General features: G+C 41.9%; 1 protein-coding gene across 3 annotated transcripts in view; it reads left to right on the top strand.

Annotated features, from left to right (window-relative positions):
* Positions 1 to 17,545, top strand: part of adcy6b (adenylate cyclase 6b) — a 32,197-nt gene that overhangs the window by 11,957 nt on the left and 2,695 nt on the right. For 2 of the 3 annotated variants that reach the window (XM_031746854.2, XM_039604752.1), the window contains exons 4-21: positions 7,053 to 7,202; positions 7,585 to 7,706; positions 9,611 to 9,722; positions 9,994 to 10,121; positions 10,720 to 10,878; positions 10,978 to 11,119; positions 11,280 to 11,408; positions 12,141 to 12,169; positions 12,459 to 12,606; positions 12,722 to 12,819; positions 12,954 to 13,041; positions 13,172 to 13,288; positions 14,370 to 14,516; positions 15,320 to 15,495; positions 15,908 to 16,040; positions 16,389 to 16,652; positions 16,839 to 17,043; positions 17,219 to 17,343. In XM_031746854.2, coding sequence (XP_031602714.1) covers positions 7,053 to 7,202; positions 7,585 to 7,706; positions 9,611 to 9,722; positions 9,994 to 10,121; positions 10,720 to 10,878; positions 10,978 to 11,119; positions 11,280 to 11,408; positions 12,141 to 12,169; positions 12,459 to 12,606; positions 12,722 to 12,819; positions 12,954 to 13,041; positions 13,172 to 13,288; positions 14,370 to 14,516; positions 15,320 to 15,495; positions 15,908 to 16,040; positions 16,389 to 16,652; positions 16,839 to 17,043; positions 17,219 to 17,343 — 2,472 coding nt within the window. Of the gene's footprint in view, positions 1 to 2,249; positions 2,280 to 7,052; positions 7,203 to 7,584; positions 7,707 to 9,610; positions 9,723 to 9,993; positions 10,122 to 10,719; positions 10,879 to 10,977; positions 11,120 to 11,279; positions 11,409 to 12,140; positions 12,170 to 12,458; positions 12,607 to 12,721; positions 12,820 to 12,953; positions 13,042 to 13,171; positions 13,289 to 14,369; positions 14,517 to 15,319; positions 15,496 to 15,907; positions 16,041 to 16,388; positions 16,653 to 16,838; positions 17,044 to 17,218; positions 17,344 to 17,545 lie in introns of those variants that run through there. The other variant, XM_039604753.1, reaches the window with a different exon arrangement.

Genomic DNA, 17,545 nt, shown 5'->3' with positions numbered 1-17,545 from the left:
CTGTTTGGAGCCAATCGCGTGTCCAGTATTACATACGTGTTTCACAGTCATAGTATTGCACTTACTGCATTGGCCACAGTAAGTGCAATACACGATCTGTGTCTCTCAGCTTCGCTTGCAGGCCTCGGAGCGCCTCCCTCCCTTTGCTGCTGTCAGATGGTGAGAACCCATAGTCAGGTACTTCACCTCCCAAACAATTCAGTAGCTGAAATAAAAGACTCCACCCGCCCACCCCTCACCCCCTTTACTCCCGACCCCACCCTCTCAGAGAGTGAGAAAGTTGTGACTCATCCACTTATTGTATTACAGCCAAAGGCAACGATGCAAACCCGGATAATTTATCACCATGGGTGGGAGAAATTAGGATTAACAATAAGTGAAACATTACTGTTAAAATACAGAGAGTGATAAGGGAAATAATAGCCAGGCTAATAATAGCTGCGTGATTCAGGCAGGAGGAAGTGCAGGCTTCTAATAACAGTTCATGGTTTACTAACAACTTGGCTCCCTGCAAAAGTAAATACAGGGATTTGAGGCTGAACTGCTATGGCTGACAGCCAAGAGATATATATTAGGAATCCATTAGTGGTGTTAAATGTGCATCTGTGCAGCATGTATGCCCCTAAGCTTTTAAAGGCGGTTTTACTCTGGATATTGTGGAGTGCAGTACCTATCCCAGTGTTCGTGACAGGAAGGTGAATGGGTCTCTGTCAAAGGTCACAGTTACACTAGCCAACTGTCTTGTTATCCTGGCTAACTTGGTTACAGTTACAAAACTGTAACAGAGGCGACATATGTCAGGCTGGAGTGAGGAGGTACTTATAGGGTGAAGCTGTAATAACATGTTTGCTATCAGTGTACAAATAGGCAACACCTTCTTTCTAATAAAATAGGAAGAACACATGTCGAATGTAATAGACTACAGAGACCCTCATTTATGCGCTGTGCTGTGTAATACTGTGTTCCAGCTGACCAGAGCAGATCTTTTAGGTCATGTCATCCAGTTTGTATCAATTTTTTTTAGGTTTAAATGACTGGGCCTCTGTGTTTCAGAGTATGCTTTTTTTCACATTTTAAGTGAATGACATCAGATATAATAACAATAACCCAGGCCCATGATTATAATTTCACTTCATCAGATTTAGTCCAAATGAAGGTGAGCTCTGTATGTATGTTTTATGTTATATTTCTACTTTAATTATTATATAACTTATATATATAACTTCTTTGAATACGAAAGATAAAATATACAGTCGCTTCCTGTTGAAATGGACAGAGGTGACCAGGACATTTCTTGTTGTACATTTCTTTGCGTTTCCCTGAAATCGTACTCATTTATACATCTATTCTCAAATTCTGAAACGATGCTCATGTTTTAGGCTTCATAAACGTGCCACATGGCATTTCCAGAAATCAGCCCAGGAGGCAAATGTCTTACATGCATGAGTTCAGTATCAGCTCATCCTTGACCGAGCAAGTGATGAAAGACAAGTCTTCACTGTTTAAACTATAACCTGTTCTTGTCCCAGTATTGATCTGTATACTTAGTGAAAGCCAGCGGTGTGTGATGTTGTTGAGCGAGAACAGGGCGGGACAGTGGGGTGAGCACATGCTTATATAACTGAACAGTTTAACTGAACTCATGCGTGTTTAGTTTGACCTTTGTGCACATTTATTTTAAAGTTGTTTAATGTTTCCCCCTTTTAATTCTCTCGCTCCAGGCTAAAGACAGTCTTACCCAAAAAATAACAAACTTACCATGTGTTACACAAACATGGTGCTATGTATTTGCACTACAGTCAGTGCGACTTGGCTGCCATTTTCCTTCTTTTGAGCAATGCCTTGATATTAACGTTACATTGGTCTCTCTAGAGATGCAACGGCCTTTATGTTTTACATTATGTGCAAACGGAGATGAAATAGAAGCTCGAGCAGGAATTCCTGGATGTTCAGCTCATACTCACACACTTCAAGGTCTGACCTCTGTCACACAGTTCAGTCTCTGGGAGGAGGAAACTGAACCGCCGGTTGGTTGGTTGGTTGGATAGTCTAATTGTCAGATTCTGTGTTCCTTGCAGCTGTGCCTGTGAGGGTCTGAGCAGGCAGGAAGTGGAGGGTTAGCAAGGACACAGCTGGAAGGCTGGAAGGAGAGGGTTGAGTCTAGTTCTACACACTGACCCCAGACCTCTGAGCAACGGAGACCACGGACACACAGCAGCTTGTGTGATTTGAACCACAAGTTGGAGCTAAAATTATTTTACGTAATGAGTGACAATTCAGTAAGTAAATAGGATCAGCAGTTGTTATGGTAATGGTGACAAAATGGTAAAATTTGTGAGTTTGCTCAATTACCAAGAAATGAACAGTCTCCAATTTTAATGCTCTTTAATTTTTATTAATTTGACTGCATCTATAAATTGCATATAACTCCCAGTAGTGATGAGGCCATTTACTTGCTTGTAACACTTCTGAACTTTTACAGAGAAAGAAAATCTTGGGGAAGAGAGGAAATGGGGGGCAAATAAAGGGTCCTGGAGCAAACCCAAACCGGAGATGTTACATGATGTAATTTTTTTTAACAAAAAGAAGTCAGCTGCAAGGAAGTAATTGCTAAAAGTTGTGCGTCTGCTATTCTTTGTTGAGGGAACATCAGTGTTCTCATTAACCACTCACTTCTTATTTGTGTCCAACTTTACAATCCATGTGTCTCTCGTTTACTGTTATTTTTTCTGTAAAATCATTATGACTTTACTGACTTGATATGACTTGCTGTCTTAGACTTTCTTCATGTCTGTCTTGAGCTTCCATAGATAACCCTAACCCAACATAAAGTGGCAAAAGAAGATTAGTGTAATCACGGCAAGCTACTTGTACTGTATGTTTTACTCAACAAGGAATATTATCTAGTAGTTTATATTTCAGCTTGCTAACAGTAAATTGAAAGATGAGATATTGAAAATGAGGGACAAACAAGCTTCACGGTGTTTTGATTTGTGGAAAAACTTGTTGGTATTAAAAGAAGTGAGCGGGTAGTTTAAGCTGGCGGTTACAGTTTGTTATAGTGAGTAATTCCAGGATAGCTGGGAGATTTTCCACGTGTTTTATTTTCCTCATGCAAGTATTAATTCAGGATCTGTTTATCTGGCAGATGTGCGGCCTGGGTCCAGCTCTATTTAGCTTTGCGGAATTTGCTTCAGCGTTTCACAGAGATTACTCCGTGGCCTCACTGGTCGCCTGAGACCAATTTTGGTTTGGCCGGAGTCATGACAAAAACAAAGTTCCGATTCCAGATGGCAAGAGCCCAAGATGGCAAAGAAGGCACCCCCACCCTTCTGCAACATCTGTCTTTATAAGGAATAGCATCTTTCTTAAATGAATAATTACACAGTTTAGTGACAGCTGATTAGATCAGGTGTAGGCAACAAAAGTGAAACAGTATTGTCTATTTTTACTACTGTGGTACCACATGTTGTTTTGTTTTTTTGCAGGCTATGATCAGCAGCATGTGACTGGGCTTTGGCGTTTATCTTTGTAAGACATTTTGAAAAGCTCCAGATGCCTATCAGAGGTCATGTGCTGGAGTTTAGTCCCCATGTCAACTGCAGTCAGTGTCCCAAGTGTTGACTTATGGGATGTAGCACTTTGGCCTTTTAAAGTTTATGCTTTTTTGCTCAGGGTTAGTGAAATATCTGAACTTTTCTTTCACTGCAGGCTTTTTAGATACAGCTGCATGAATCCAAGCACTGACCAAAAGAAAAGCGCATTTAACCAGCTGACTTATTTTAGTATCTGTGATTGGCAGGTCCTAGTTTTTAGCTACCCTCGGTGTATTGTCCATGATGATAGTTACAATTTAATATGACCACTCTGTGGTTTACTGTTGCCTTCACTGAGCCAAAAGAGCAAAAGTAATGCCTGTACAGTGTAGAAGTGCTGTCAAATGCCACAAAACTATATTTTATTGGTCAGAAGAACTTTTATCTCTTTTTGTTACTTTTTAAAAATGGATAAGGATGTTGTTGTCATAACTTGATCTGGTCACATGTGTGTTCCAGCATGCTTGAGCATGAGGGAATTGTCCAGTGGGATATTATTAAAGATAGAATGGATTTAGTGTGTGTTTGCCAAGCAGAAATCTTTTCCATTCCCCATTCCCTCATTTGATTATTAGCGTGCTATCCTTTTCTCTTTTTTTAACTTTATAAAGCACCTTGCTGTGAGCCGCACCTTATAAGCCAATGTTTGGTCTCCTTTTAACTTCACCGCCAAAAGTGCCTGCCTAAGTAGATGTTTAGGCAGGCTCATCTTTAAGAGCCAAAAGTCTGCAGGAAAAATGGTCAGGAGGCATCAGTGGAATATACTCTAAATCCAGATTAGTCGTTATGAAGAGACTGGCTCTGTGTTAATGGATGGAAGCTGCTTCTCTGTCTTCACTGTTTAGGAAGGGTAGTGTCAGCCGGGGGTCTGTGCTAGATTTGGAGTTCTGGGTGATATGAGTGCAGCAGCAGACACAACAAGCTTCAGGATCAAAGAGCTGCCAGTCCACACACACACACACACACACGCTCACGCACAAGATTTATTCGAAAGTCTCTGTGAATGCGTCTGCCTCTAATCTCTAGACTGTACGGTGACTAAGCATATAAGTTGGCATTAATACAAGCTTTGTTCATCATGTTTCTTCACACTTCACTTTCACTCATTTATAGCTATCGGGCTGTTATATTGCACTACCCTTCCAGATGATGTCAGTCGATTGTTGCATTTTAATAGTCCTGAATCAGAACGCCCCGTCCCCTCTCGCATTTTAAGGCTTTGGCAAGCTTCAATAAATGCTGCACATACATTTACATCCTATTTGCAAATAAATGCCTATCCACGCTATCCCAGCACATCATTGCACTGAGAGTCTTTATGCGTGCATGGCAAGACTATCAGTTCATTCTTTTCTAGGAATGTCTAGGAATAATATATGGATTAAAATTGCTCACATGGAAAGCTCAAATCTCTGAAACATGTGCATTGTTGAAAAGTATGGCCAGTTAGTTGCAGGAGGTCCTGTATCTCAGAAGGCCCACTTAACAAAATTACCCGACTTCCTCTTTTTTTGGAGCCATCTGTTTGAGATTAATGCGATCGGGTTATATCAGAGTATCACGTCTGTACGCGCTGTCTATGATATTACAAAGCAAGGCTTATCAGTTTACCAGTAATTCAGGAGCACAATAGGCTAATCAGTAATTGAACCATAGCATGGTTCCAATTCATTCACGTAAATGACATGACTCAACCTCTGATGTTTAATGGCCCGTTGATGAGGTGTCATGCCTCTTGACAGCTGTTAGAAATCTCTGAAGTTAATAAGTCATAACAAGTCTGTCATCCCGCATTATGGAGCTTAAGGAATAAAGTGATTACTATGCTATATCAAAGATTGGTATTTAACCAGTCCATCAAAGGTATGTTTGTTCATACACCTGTGAACCATCAGAGTGTTTATTTTTGCTTACCGCTGTGTTCCTAATCTAGTTTAGCCATTTGTTTTCGGGTGGAATAGGAGGCTAGCAGTGACGCTCCCAGAGTGGAATTTGCCTGCCACTGTCCTTTGGTAATGGTGTTATGTTTCATTTCAAGCACAGGTTGTTAGATTATCTCTGCCTTGTTGTGACAACAAATAGTAAGTTCTTGTGTATACACTGTAAACCTTTATGTGGGGACAGTGGCAGAGGATCTGCCATCACTCTGTAAGCGTGAGGGTTGAAGTGTGGATGCTAGCGCAGCGATGCTTTTTTGAAAAGGCGGAGACAAGTCTTTAAAAAATTCAGTGAATGTACATATACAGATAATCAGCCCCTATCTCCAGTTCAGCAGCTCTCTTCCGCCAACTGTCCGATAAAGACAAATTACAAGCATGCACAGAGAAACACACTGGTCTGGCGACATACCAGCCGTGGCACAAAGTTTTTAAATCTTCAAGTTCAGTGAGAGTGTTGTCATTAGGACAGATTTAACATTCAGGCTTTTTGTGTGTCCAGTGCGTGCATGTCCTTTTCTCATTATTGATGATATCATCTTCAGAGGAAGCACTCTGGGCTGTGGTCAGAGGTCAAGTGACTTTCCCAGGCTGGAGTGTGTTTCTGAACATGGAGGGGACGTGTGTGTGTGCACATGCCCACGTGTTTCTAAGCTGAGGGGAAGTCCAGTGCTCAAGGCATCCATTTCTGATCTTCAGTCTTGGCTGTGGACTAGTGAGAAAAGAAATCACTAACAGACTCAAACGCTGGCTTACGGCACGCATCCGAAAACACACAAAAAGTGAGTGGAGCAGCACAGAGGAATGCCTTTAAGGTCAATGACCCCACAAAGTTAGCTGCACACAATAAACTTAATTTACTCAAGTCACAGATAATGTTATACAGATTGTGCACAGCATTCTCAGAGCCTCATTGTTAAACTTAGTGGGTACACACAAGGAAGTTACAGTAATGGATCTGTCTGCTTCTATCTGAAGTTGTACATTGAGATAGACTACCACTTGCATAAAAGATATTCTGTCTCTCTGCTTTATACTATTTGCCAGGAGATTTTAGATTTTAACAAAAGTCATCTTTTGAAATGCTGGAATAATCTCCCTGTTTTTGCCTTTTAATTGGATTCAGCGCAATAAATACAATATTGTTGTTAGCTCTTAAGAAAAAAAAGCTGGAGTGACACAATCCTCCCGCGTCTCCACTGATTCATAGCATTAAACAGTCTGGGCTTCCTCTCTGCCATTAAGAACAAGTGTGAAAAAAAATCCTTTGTAAAGCAAACACAAGGTCATGCTCATCGTCTCTAACAGGATCAGATCTAATGGGCCCTCAGACATTTGAGGAATCTTTCGCCTTGCAGTAATTCCTATGACATAGCATGTTATCATTTTCTCTCAATGACCTCACCCAGGTCAGTCAGAGTTTATTGAATTATTGTGACAAGATCTGCATGTGTTTGATGCTCTTTTGTTTTCTTTTCAGCTTCGACCTCATGCTTTGTGTCTGTCTGTGTGTTTTCAGATCAGTGCCAATATACTGATCTTCCTGTGCACTAACGTGATCGGGATCTGTACTCACTACCCCGCTGAAGTCTCCCAGAGACAGGCCTTCCAGGAGACTAGAGGATACATTCAGGCCAGACTGCACCTGCAGAGGGAAAACCAGCAGCAGGTACACTTATGTGCACACGGTATGCACAGGCACACACAAAGAGACACCTGCTGAGACCAAGTCCTGTAGAAGGACATATACACAAATGCAGAAGAGCAACAAATGAGTGTCTCAGTTTTCTAGTCTAATTTGTTTGCCTCCCTTTTTGAGGTCAACAATATGTTCTGGAGTATAACGTGTATCTCTGCTCCACTCTATTTTACTAACACCTTCCCACGCAGATGCCAGCGAGCCAGGGTGACTCAGTAAACACTCCAACAGTGGAAAACGCTGAAAATGAATGGACTCTCTTTATCGCACACTCTCATATCTTCCTTTCTGTTTTAATTCATCTCTCTGTCTGTTCTCTCATTCTCTTGTGTCATCTCTACCTCTCTCTCAGGAGCGCTTACTGCTGTCAGTGCTGCCACATCACGTTGCCATGGAGATGCAGGCTGATATCAGTGCCAAGAAGGAAGATATGATGTTCCACAAGATCTACATTCAAAAGCACGACAATGTTAGGTAAACACAGACAGATGAATGCACGGACATGCTTCTGCATGAACATACTATAAGGCTCAAAAAATGTGGGAGTGCTCAGCTAGCTTGGACCTCAGAGTCCCTCCAACCGCTGTTTCCTTGAGAGCATGTATTATGCATGTTGTTGGTTATTGACACTGACAGCACCGGCTTAAGCAACAATATTGGCTTCAGGATACTGATGTGCTTTCTGTAGCAAATAATTTAAGGCAGATCTCAAAGTTTGCTGCCTCCTACACTCATCCATCACTGATGACTGACTACTAACAGGTGATTGAATCTTTCTATCGGCTGTACTGCAGATTTTAGCCAGTGCTGTCCAGGTTGTGGTGGCGTGGAGATTGTAATGAGGTTAAAGCAAAGATCTCCTGTCATAGGTGACCCAGATAGGTACAGGTAATGTACTTAGAATACTCTGTTGCAGCACCACTGACCTACCAAGGTATAAACTTACACAAGCAATCCATTATCCAAATTCAACAAAAGACTAGTTTTTCAAAGGCAATAACATTTAGAGAACAACTAAACTCAAGGTATTAAGAAAGAGTGTTTCGATTAGCCTAACCCTAACAGGTCTGTAACTTAAACTATGGTTAGTCAAGCGACAGATAAACTATCAGTCATTAATTACTTAATAAGTTTATAGGAAGTTCTGATGGTGCTTTTAAAGAGTTGTACAAAATTACTTAGAAAGAAAAATCAAATTAAGCATTAAGTAAGTCAGTAATTAAAGCAGCTCATCCCTCGTTCACTTCAGAGCCTTGCAATCACAAATGTCACTCAGGTGTGCTTTTAAGCTACGTTAGCCTGCTCACAGTTGCAGGGCATCTCCAAGCCACTTTGCAACCCATGTCCATCTGAGCGACTCCCTTTCATGCTGTTTCTGAGCTTATCAGTATCATATCTATTGTTGTTGATGCCGCTCCATTCTTGCATCTCTCGCCGCCTCTGTCTTTTCATGTAGCCACATGTCTCCCAGTGCTTCTCCTTGCTCTCTGTGTGTGAAGGACTGGGAAGTCCTAAAACAGAACACTCCTGCCAAGTATAAGTTACTGCAGGAGTGAATAATAATAGAGTTTTACTGGTAAACCAGTAAAACTAAGGTATATGAAGTTTCAGTACCTTAGTTTTACTGGTTTGCCAGTAAAACTACAGTATATGGCATACTCAGTACTCAGTTCTGAGCCCTGAGCTTTTTCTTCCAAAAACAATGCACTGGTTACTTCTGATGTGTTTTTCATGATGCTGCTGTTTACAATAGGAAGCTGGTTCACTAAAAGTGGTGTTAGCAAAAATGCATATGTCAAAATATGGGTAAAAAAATGTCCATTGCAAAACGGCATCAACAGTGAGAAAATACTATAGGTTTGTTTATAATTTGTTAATTCTATCCCTTATAGATGTAGTGGCGCATCATGACACAGACATGACTTTGACCGCTGTAATTAAATGCGAGTTCGTCCCTGGTGGATGACCTCGCAGTGGTCACAGCGCCATCTGTTGCCTTCATGTCTAACTTTTGTCTGGGGTGTTGTTTATCCTCGCCTTTCATTACTATCAAAAGTTTGCAATGAAAGGCATGCAGACATAGGGATCGAGGGGTAGAGGGGAGGGGAGGGGGGGTGTTCTCAGAGGGAAGGGCTGGAGGAGGTGACCTACATTGGCCTGAATGATGAGAGCCAGAGCCGAACAAATGTCTGCCTCTCTTTCCTTGCTCACATGGTAGTTGAACAGGAGGAGGGAGCCACTAGACCATGCTGTCTCTTTCTACACCATGTTGATTGATTGCATTCTGTGTCTCCTTTTTTTGCCCTCTCTTTCCCTCTGTCTGTTCTGCTTCCCCTCTCCCTGTTTCCCTCCCCACATACCCATCACCTCTCCTGCAGCATACTGTTTGCGGACATTGAGGGCTTCACCAGCCTGGCATCTCAGTGCACGGCCCAGGAGCTGGTCATGACGCTGAACGAGCTGTTTGCCCGCTTTGACAAGCTGGCTTCGGTGAGCTCTGCCGCTGGCTGCCACTACTTTCATAGCAGAACTTTGAACCACCGGTTCTTACGTATCTTTACAGTCTGTAGTCTCAGTCCTAGTTAGTATGACAAATAGAAAATGATGCATTTACTGATACTTAAGCATTGTGTAATCTGCTAATTGGACTTTACTGAGGCTTATAAATCATTCACATTATGCATTTATAATCTATTTGACATGCTGTGAATCAGCTGTAGGTGAAAGTCTATCATTTTATCCGTTGTGTCTTTGTTTACAGGAAAACCACTGTCTGCGTATTAAAATCCTTGGCGACTGTTACTACTGTGTGTCGGGACTGCCTGAGCCCCGTGCTGACCACGCCCACTGCTGTGTAGAGATGGGAGTAGACATGATTGAAGCTATCTCGTGAGTAAAATGCACACTTAAGACAGCCATAGTTATATTTCACTGAAAGTTGAAGGGGATTTATTATGCTCAGTTTTCCATTTTTTTGCCCTTTAACTCAACTATAGTAGCTTTGCGTGATTCACCAGATTCCCTGTTTATCTTATACTGAGGTGCCTAGCCCCATCCGAAACAAGCATTTTTGCTCCACTTCCTTAAACCCACGCTCTCTTAAAGCCAGCTTCTGAGTGATTGGGTTGACCTCCCAAACAGAAGGTTTGAAGAACAGGTGGGTGGGGCTTTTGGGGTTTGAAGGCAGAGCTTGTATGCCTGCGGAGACCATGTTAAAGAATCCCGTGTCTCTTTGACATCATAGTCCACCAAGATTCAAAAAAACTGTCTGGAACAGAGCCTTTAGAACAGTCTCAAACCTTTACTTTTAACTCTGAATAGTAACTTGTACATATGTGGATCTCATGTGAGGCTTTGTTTATTGCATGTAGAGGACCTCTTTAAGTTTATCTGTGAATGGCACACAGGGTTTTGACGAGACTTTATGAAGCTGAACGTGATGCTCGCCTTTTGACATCAGTGTTCGTGTGTCTGTGTGCATCTACAGGCTGGTGAGAGAGGTTACAGGCGTTAACGTGAACATGCGGGTGGGCATCCACAGCGGGCGCGTTCACTGCGGGGTGCTTGGCTTGCGCAAGTGGCAGTTTGATGTGTGGTCCAACGACGTGACCCTCGCCAACCAAATGGAGGCTGGGGGAAAGGCTGGGTAGGTCCTGCCCAAATTACCTCGTACCGTGCTGGAGTAATCTTCCATAGGATTTATGTTTTAAGACAGATTTTATGTTGTGTGTGGGCGTGTGTGTAGTCGTATCCACATCACCAAAGCGACACTGCAGTATCTGAACGGGGACTATGAAGTGGAGCCAGGGTTTGGAGGCGAGAGGAATGCTTACCTGAAGGAACACAACATTGAAACCTTCTTGGTGCTGGGCTGCAGCCAGAAAAGGGTTAGTGCATGGTCAAACACACAGACACATCTGCTTGACCTCATCTGAATACCACACCAGTGCTATATTTCACACAAATAATATAATGGGTTGTCACCTGGAGTTGAAAGACCTTTTTTTTTTCAAATCACTTACCCTGTTGGGGTTTGTTCCCTTCCAGAAAGAAGAGAAAGCCATGATAGCTAAAATGCAGCGTACACGTGCAAATTCTGCAGAGGGAGTGATGCCACGTTGGGTGCCTGACAGGTCTTTCAACAGAAACAAGGAGCCTAAAGCCTACCAGAAGATGGTGAGTTACACAGAGGGAACAGTATGCACTTAGCATGTTTGTACAGTACCTCCTCATCCTCTCCATTCTCTAAAGTTAAATTATGAATATACTTTCAATAGGTTGTTTAAAAAAATGTTTGCATATTCAAATGTTGTGGACATTTCATCTGTATAGAGTTGGTATCACAGACTGTATAAAAGAGATGGACATATCTACTGTGAGGTCACCTGTTCTTCTTTTAAGGCTTAACAAAATCCAAATAGTTGAAGGAAATTAGACAGCGTTCTGTAAATAAATAAATACATTTGAGTGGCAAACAGTAACAGAAGACAATCAGGACGTGAGAAGAAGTACTGATCTGTAGGGCTCTCAAGGATTCCTAGTTCACTATTCGAGCTAATATGATGAGTCTGCAGCTGCATATGTTTTCTTTTTCACACACTTTTTCTGACATCCTCTCTCTATGTTTGAAGTCTCATTTCCTTTACTTTCGTACATTCTTTTCCCCTCCTCCTTCTTTTTTTTCTCCATCTCAAAGGGTTTCAGCCCTAGGGGCAAAGAGGGTGTAATTTGAAGCCTCCCAGCATTAATTAAAACATCAGTCTGGCTCACAGGGATTAGCTGTGCAGATGTCTGAGTCTGTGTCTATTTTTCAGTCGTACTGTGACCACATGATAATCTCTCCCCTTTGTTTCTTTTTCTATCCTGTTTTTTCTTTTTGTTTTCACTCCCTCCTTTTGTTTTTCTCAGGGCATCGATGAAGCATCCAGCAAAGAAAAGTGAGTGTTTTTTTTGGGTGGGCTCCAGTTTCTGTTTAAGTGTTTGATTTGTCAGCCGTCACTGTAGCAGTTTAACTTTAGGGTAAACTGTTGGTTTTGCACAGTCAGATCCATCAAACACACTAATGCCATGTTATCTCTGAGTCATCCTCTGTGTCACAGCATAGGGCAACATGCTCACATACACACACACACACACACACACACACACACACACACACACACATACAGGTTGATAGTGAAGCAAACACAGCAGTGACAGTGACCTATTGTTCCCTGTACTTCACAGTCGCTGTACTCAGGAGGCACTGAACACCGAGGATGAGGTGGATGAGTTTCTCGGACGGGCCATCGATGCGCGCAGCATTGACCAGCTGAGGAAAGATCATGTCAGGAAGTTTCTGCTCACTTTTCAGACTGACGAACTTGAGAAAAAGGTTGACATTTCTCAAAAATATAATTGAAATTTACCCCAAAAACATCCCTAACAGAAAAAAAATTGTAAACTGGACTGCAGTTCATCTGATTTCTCATTCGTTGTCTTTTCTTTAGTACTCTAAAAAAGTTGACGATCGTTTCGGGGGATATGTGGCCTGCATACTTTTTGTCTTCTGCTGTATTTGTTTCATTCAAGTTATTATTTTCCCAAAGTAAGTAGTTCTCTTTGACAAGTTGCCTTTCCCAGTTATACTGAATTGTGCACAGGAAATGTGCCCTTGATTCGTTTATGAGGAGTTCATTAGAGTTGTACATCTTAATGACCCTGTTTTCATCTATTCCTCAGAACGCCGCTTATGCTCGGTCTTTACATTAGCGTCTTCGTCATCCTCGCCAACATCCTCTTCGTCTGTGCCATCTACTCCTGCATCAAAGTACGAAACAAAGGCCTTCGCCACTCATGTGGTTCTTCTTGTAGATAAGAGACATTATTACATGTTTTCAGCATCACTAATGGCATTAACTCTCCCTTATCTGATGCTCTCCCTGCTGTCTGTACCAAAGCTTTTTCCAGCTGCCTTGCAGGCAGTGACCAAGAAAATAGTCCGATCTCGAGCAAACAGCACACTGGTGGCCGTCTTCACCATCCTCCTCCTCTATATCTCTTCTTTTGCTAACATGGTATGGACTGTCTTAATTTTGATGCGTTTTTGCATCATGAAATACTGATTTCCTGATTGTTTTAAATATTATTACACATTACTTTAACATAAAGTAATTAAGCACTATCTTGGCTATATGGATGTTGGTGGACAGAGGCAGTTAATCATAATCCATCACTGTGACGGATGAGGTTGTAGAAATCAATGTTTTCTCCATGTGATCATTATAAAGATCCATTTAGTTTTATATGTGCTCCATAAATGCGTGACTATATGAATACTGAAAACTTCTAGTATATCGGATATAATCAGATACAACATTTTGATATAAATACTGCTCAAGTCAAAATCTCTATATAAAAGATGGGCATTGCCCCCCTGACTACACATTTTTAAGCTTGAGTGTTGGTGCAATGTTGGATTTTTGAAGTTCTGAATTTAAATGTGTTCGCAATGCTCGGTGAAGCGTGCTATGTTGTCAGCTAATGCTATCAAGCTTTGGTTAGCAAGCTTTATTTATGAGCGATAAGGATGCAAAGCACAGACACACATACACACAGCTAATTTGTTAATTGGTAACAGATGAATTTCACTAAACAAAACTTCTCAGATGGGCTGCAACACATAGAAAGCCAGATTTTTTGTGAGATAAGGCCACTAAAAATGGATTAAGGGATACAACTATTGCTACAAAGTGGCCTTAATGCCCAAACCTTTTTTTTTGTACCAGAATGTAAATATGAAATGTGTAGCAGAGCATTTTAACATGAGGATTAACACATTTGGCCAAGAGAGAAGCTTCTTGGCTTCTTTTTACAGCCCTTGAGGTTCCCCTTGTTTACTAGGACTTTGTTAATTTACACTTGCCTATAGTCATTATTTTTACCTGAGAGGAGCAATGAAAACTAGAAACTATGCAAAAATGTCTTTTGCTGTATATCTCTTGGTCAAAGTTATTTAATAATCAGCAATCATGTTGTACCGCCTCCTAAAACCAGTACCATATGTGCTGTAATATAAGGCATAACATGTGCTTCTCTTCCTTGCTGATTCCAATTATTGACTCTTTAATGACAAACTGTTTCCTTCTCTCTTGCCAGTTTACATGCAACAGAGAGGATCTGAAGGAGTGTGTGGCCAAGGAGAACACATCAATGACTCCCTGCCTGCTTCATAACCTGACCAAAACAGCAAAGGACGGTCTGACTCTGTGTTCCAACCAGACAATGCCCTGCCATTTTCCAGAGGTCAGCTCCATAGCATTTTTTAAAAAGCCTGTGTGTCTGTAAAGCCACTTTCAGACATTCGTTCCCTTCTGACGGCATCTGAACGTGTCCCTTTCATGTCTGAATGAGCACCTCCGGTCGCTTTTTCATAAGAGCCAGAAGGCAGATTTTTTGAAGCACTCACTAAGAAACAGAATTGTTTGGAGAGTGTCCACAGGCGAAGTCGTGCCTTATCTCACTGAATTTTGTTTGTAATTTGCAGCAAGATTAAATTATTTGTCTGTGACGCATTTTCATTATTTCCAATCCAGAAGAGGGGTTTTTCACAGTTTGAGTGCGAGGCGTGAGAGCAGCTGTAGCACCTTGTAGCTGTTACAGATACCCACATGGAGAATGAGAGAGCCTGCTCTTAGTGACAAAGAGAGAGAGAAGTAAAGGTTCATTACGTGTTTGAACCTCTGTAGCCCTCATACTAATAATGTCTGTTCTCACACTTACACATTTGGCAGATATCACGTGCACAATTGCAGTTGTGGTTAAGACTTCATGAAACCGACGGGGGAATGTTAGAAGTTCAAAGTGACTCTTTGTGTGCGTCACTTTGTATCATCACCTGTGCAGTTTAAGGAACACAGCGTTCTTACATAGCCAATATTTGAAAAAGGGTTTTTGTATTTGCTTTTGCACATGCACACTGAATCATAGGTGTGTTCTTCATGTTCATGTTTGTTTTTCCGCGATGGTAAAATCTTGACTTATCACTCTAAACCTAAATCTACTTCTCTTCTTCCTCCTCCTCTCTTTGTGTTTCCTCTGTGCTGCAGTATTTCAGCTACAGTGTATTACTGACCCTGCTGGGCTGCTCTGTGTTCCTCCACATCAGCAGCATAGGGAAGCTGGCTCTGATGCTGTTCATCCAGCTCACTTTCCTCCTGCTAGTGGAGTGGCCTCAGGTGGCCCTGTTCGACAACGCAGACATGCTGGTCCTTGCCTACGAATTGTGAGTCCCCTACCGGCAACGCTAACACTTGTAAAGAAAAATTACAGTCACTGTTTTCCCAGTTTTCAACCTGAAAAGTCTCTATTGTGCCACAGTACTGTGGATTAGGTTGAAATTAGCCTACTTTTTTGAAATAAGGTTTATATTCTGATAGACCTACTTTCATGTTTAGTTCTATTTTTTGAATATGCTCTTTTTTTCCTGAGGCAATTAAAACCTGTTAATGATTCTCTGCAGCAGTACGTTATGTTTTATATTTGATTGTATCTACTTTAAGAGGCCCATATAGTTTGTAGACATGACTCTTTCTTGGCTGTTTTCCAGATTTGGTTCCAATAAAACTGCAGAACTGTGGTATGCATCAGTTTTAATATGGAAGACACTCATTCATTGCTCATCTTTCCCTCCTCAGCTGCGACAATGTGACCAAGGTCTCCCTAAAGGTCATGACTCCTATAATCCTCACAGTTTTTGTTCTGGCTCTCTACCTGCACGGCCAGCAGGTGGAGTCCACCGCACGTCTCGACTTCCTCTGGAAGCTGCAGGTAGGCTGAAGGATTACGTGTATAAACTATAAACAAAAGGGAAACCAAAAATACTTACACTCAGCAAAAGACATTTTTCACTGTGGGCAGTTTGACTTGTCATAGCCTGAAAATCATGTTAGGTTAGCTTTAACAGTGGCTCTGTTCTTATTAAGCCATGTCACTGTGCTGCTGAGCCCACAGTCATGGACTAAAAGTGAAGGAGCTAAATGTAATGTCAAAATCTTGACTATGAGGTGTCAAAATGTCTTCTGTGAAAAGGCCAATTCTAGCAGCTGTAATAACATCATGAGTCCAGTCACCTGACAGCATGACTAAGTAACCGTATCCCTCCCTGTCCCACCTAAGGCTACAGAGGAGAAGGAGGACATGGAGGAGCTGCAGGCGTACAATCGCCGCTTGCTCCATAACATCTTGCCAAAGGACGTAGCTGCCCACTTCCTTGCACGGGAGCGTCGTAATGACGAGTTGTACTATCAGTCATGTGAGTGTGTTGCTGTCATGTTTGCCTCCATAAGCAACTTTTCAGAGTTTTATGTGGAGCTGGAGGCTAACAACGAGGGGGTGGAGTGTCTCAGGCTCCTCAATGAGATCATTGCTGACTTTGATGAGGTGAGCAAAAGGAAATATAAGGAACAATTAATGCACATTACAATAATTTAGGAAAGATTTATTGGACAAGGTGTGGCCATTAGATGTAACCATTTTCATGGCTGCCTGTGCTGTTCTGCCACTGCTGCTGACCTGTTGCTATGCTGCTTTTGTTTCCTCTCCCTGTCCTTTGCTGTTCTCTCTTAGATTATCAGTGAGGAGAGGTTCCGTCAGCTGGAAAAAATCAAAACCATTGGCTCCACCTACATGGCAGCTTCTGGCCTCAATGACTCCACCTACGATAAAGAGGGCCGTTCACACATCCTGGCTTTGGCTGATTATGCCATGAGGCTTAGAGAGCAGATGAAATACATCAACGAGCACTCCTTTAACAACTTCCAGATGAAGATAGGTAAACACGAAGGAGAGTGAAAATTGCTCTTGAAATCCGATAAGTTTTCTTTGGATGAGCTTTTGTGATGTCAGTCAACGGAGATCAACAGTAATCCATTCAAGTAGACGCCGCATTAATATTTAGTTAAAGTCCGCTATCTGTTATGATGTCTCACAGCCATGTTTTTTCTTAGGGCTGAACATGGGGCCTGTTGTAGCAGGGGTGATAGGAGCCAGGAAACCCCAGTATGACATCTGGGGGAACACAGTCAATGTGGCCAGCAGGATGGACAGCACAGGCGTGCCAGACTACATTCAGGTAAGAGTGACTCCAGCAGTTTGTAATTTTATGTTTACAAGAAAACGTTTTGTCCTTTGAGTAATTGTTGGATCAGTCAGCCAACACAGAATACCAATCCAGTTACTCGTTAAATTAGTCATCACATTGTTGCCAGTGGTTATTCCAACATGAAATGCTTATTTACACCCAAACCAATGGCCGCACATTAGCCATCTTCGCT

Source organism: Oreochromis aureus, linkage group 20 (genome assembly GCF_013358895.1).
Source record: "Oreochromis aureus strain Israel breed Guangdong linkage group 20, ZZ_aureus, whole genome shotgun sequence".
Lineage (NCBI taxonomy): Eukaryota > Metazoa > Chordata > Actinopteri > Cichliformes > Cichlidae > Oreochromis > Oreochromis aureus.
The sequence above is the reverse complement of the archived record's forward strand: the minus strand, read 5'-3'. Positions and strand labels throughout refer to the sequence as shown.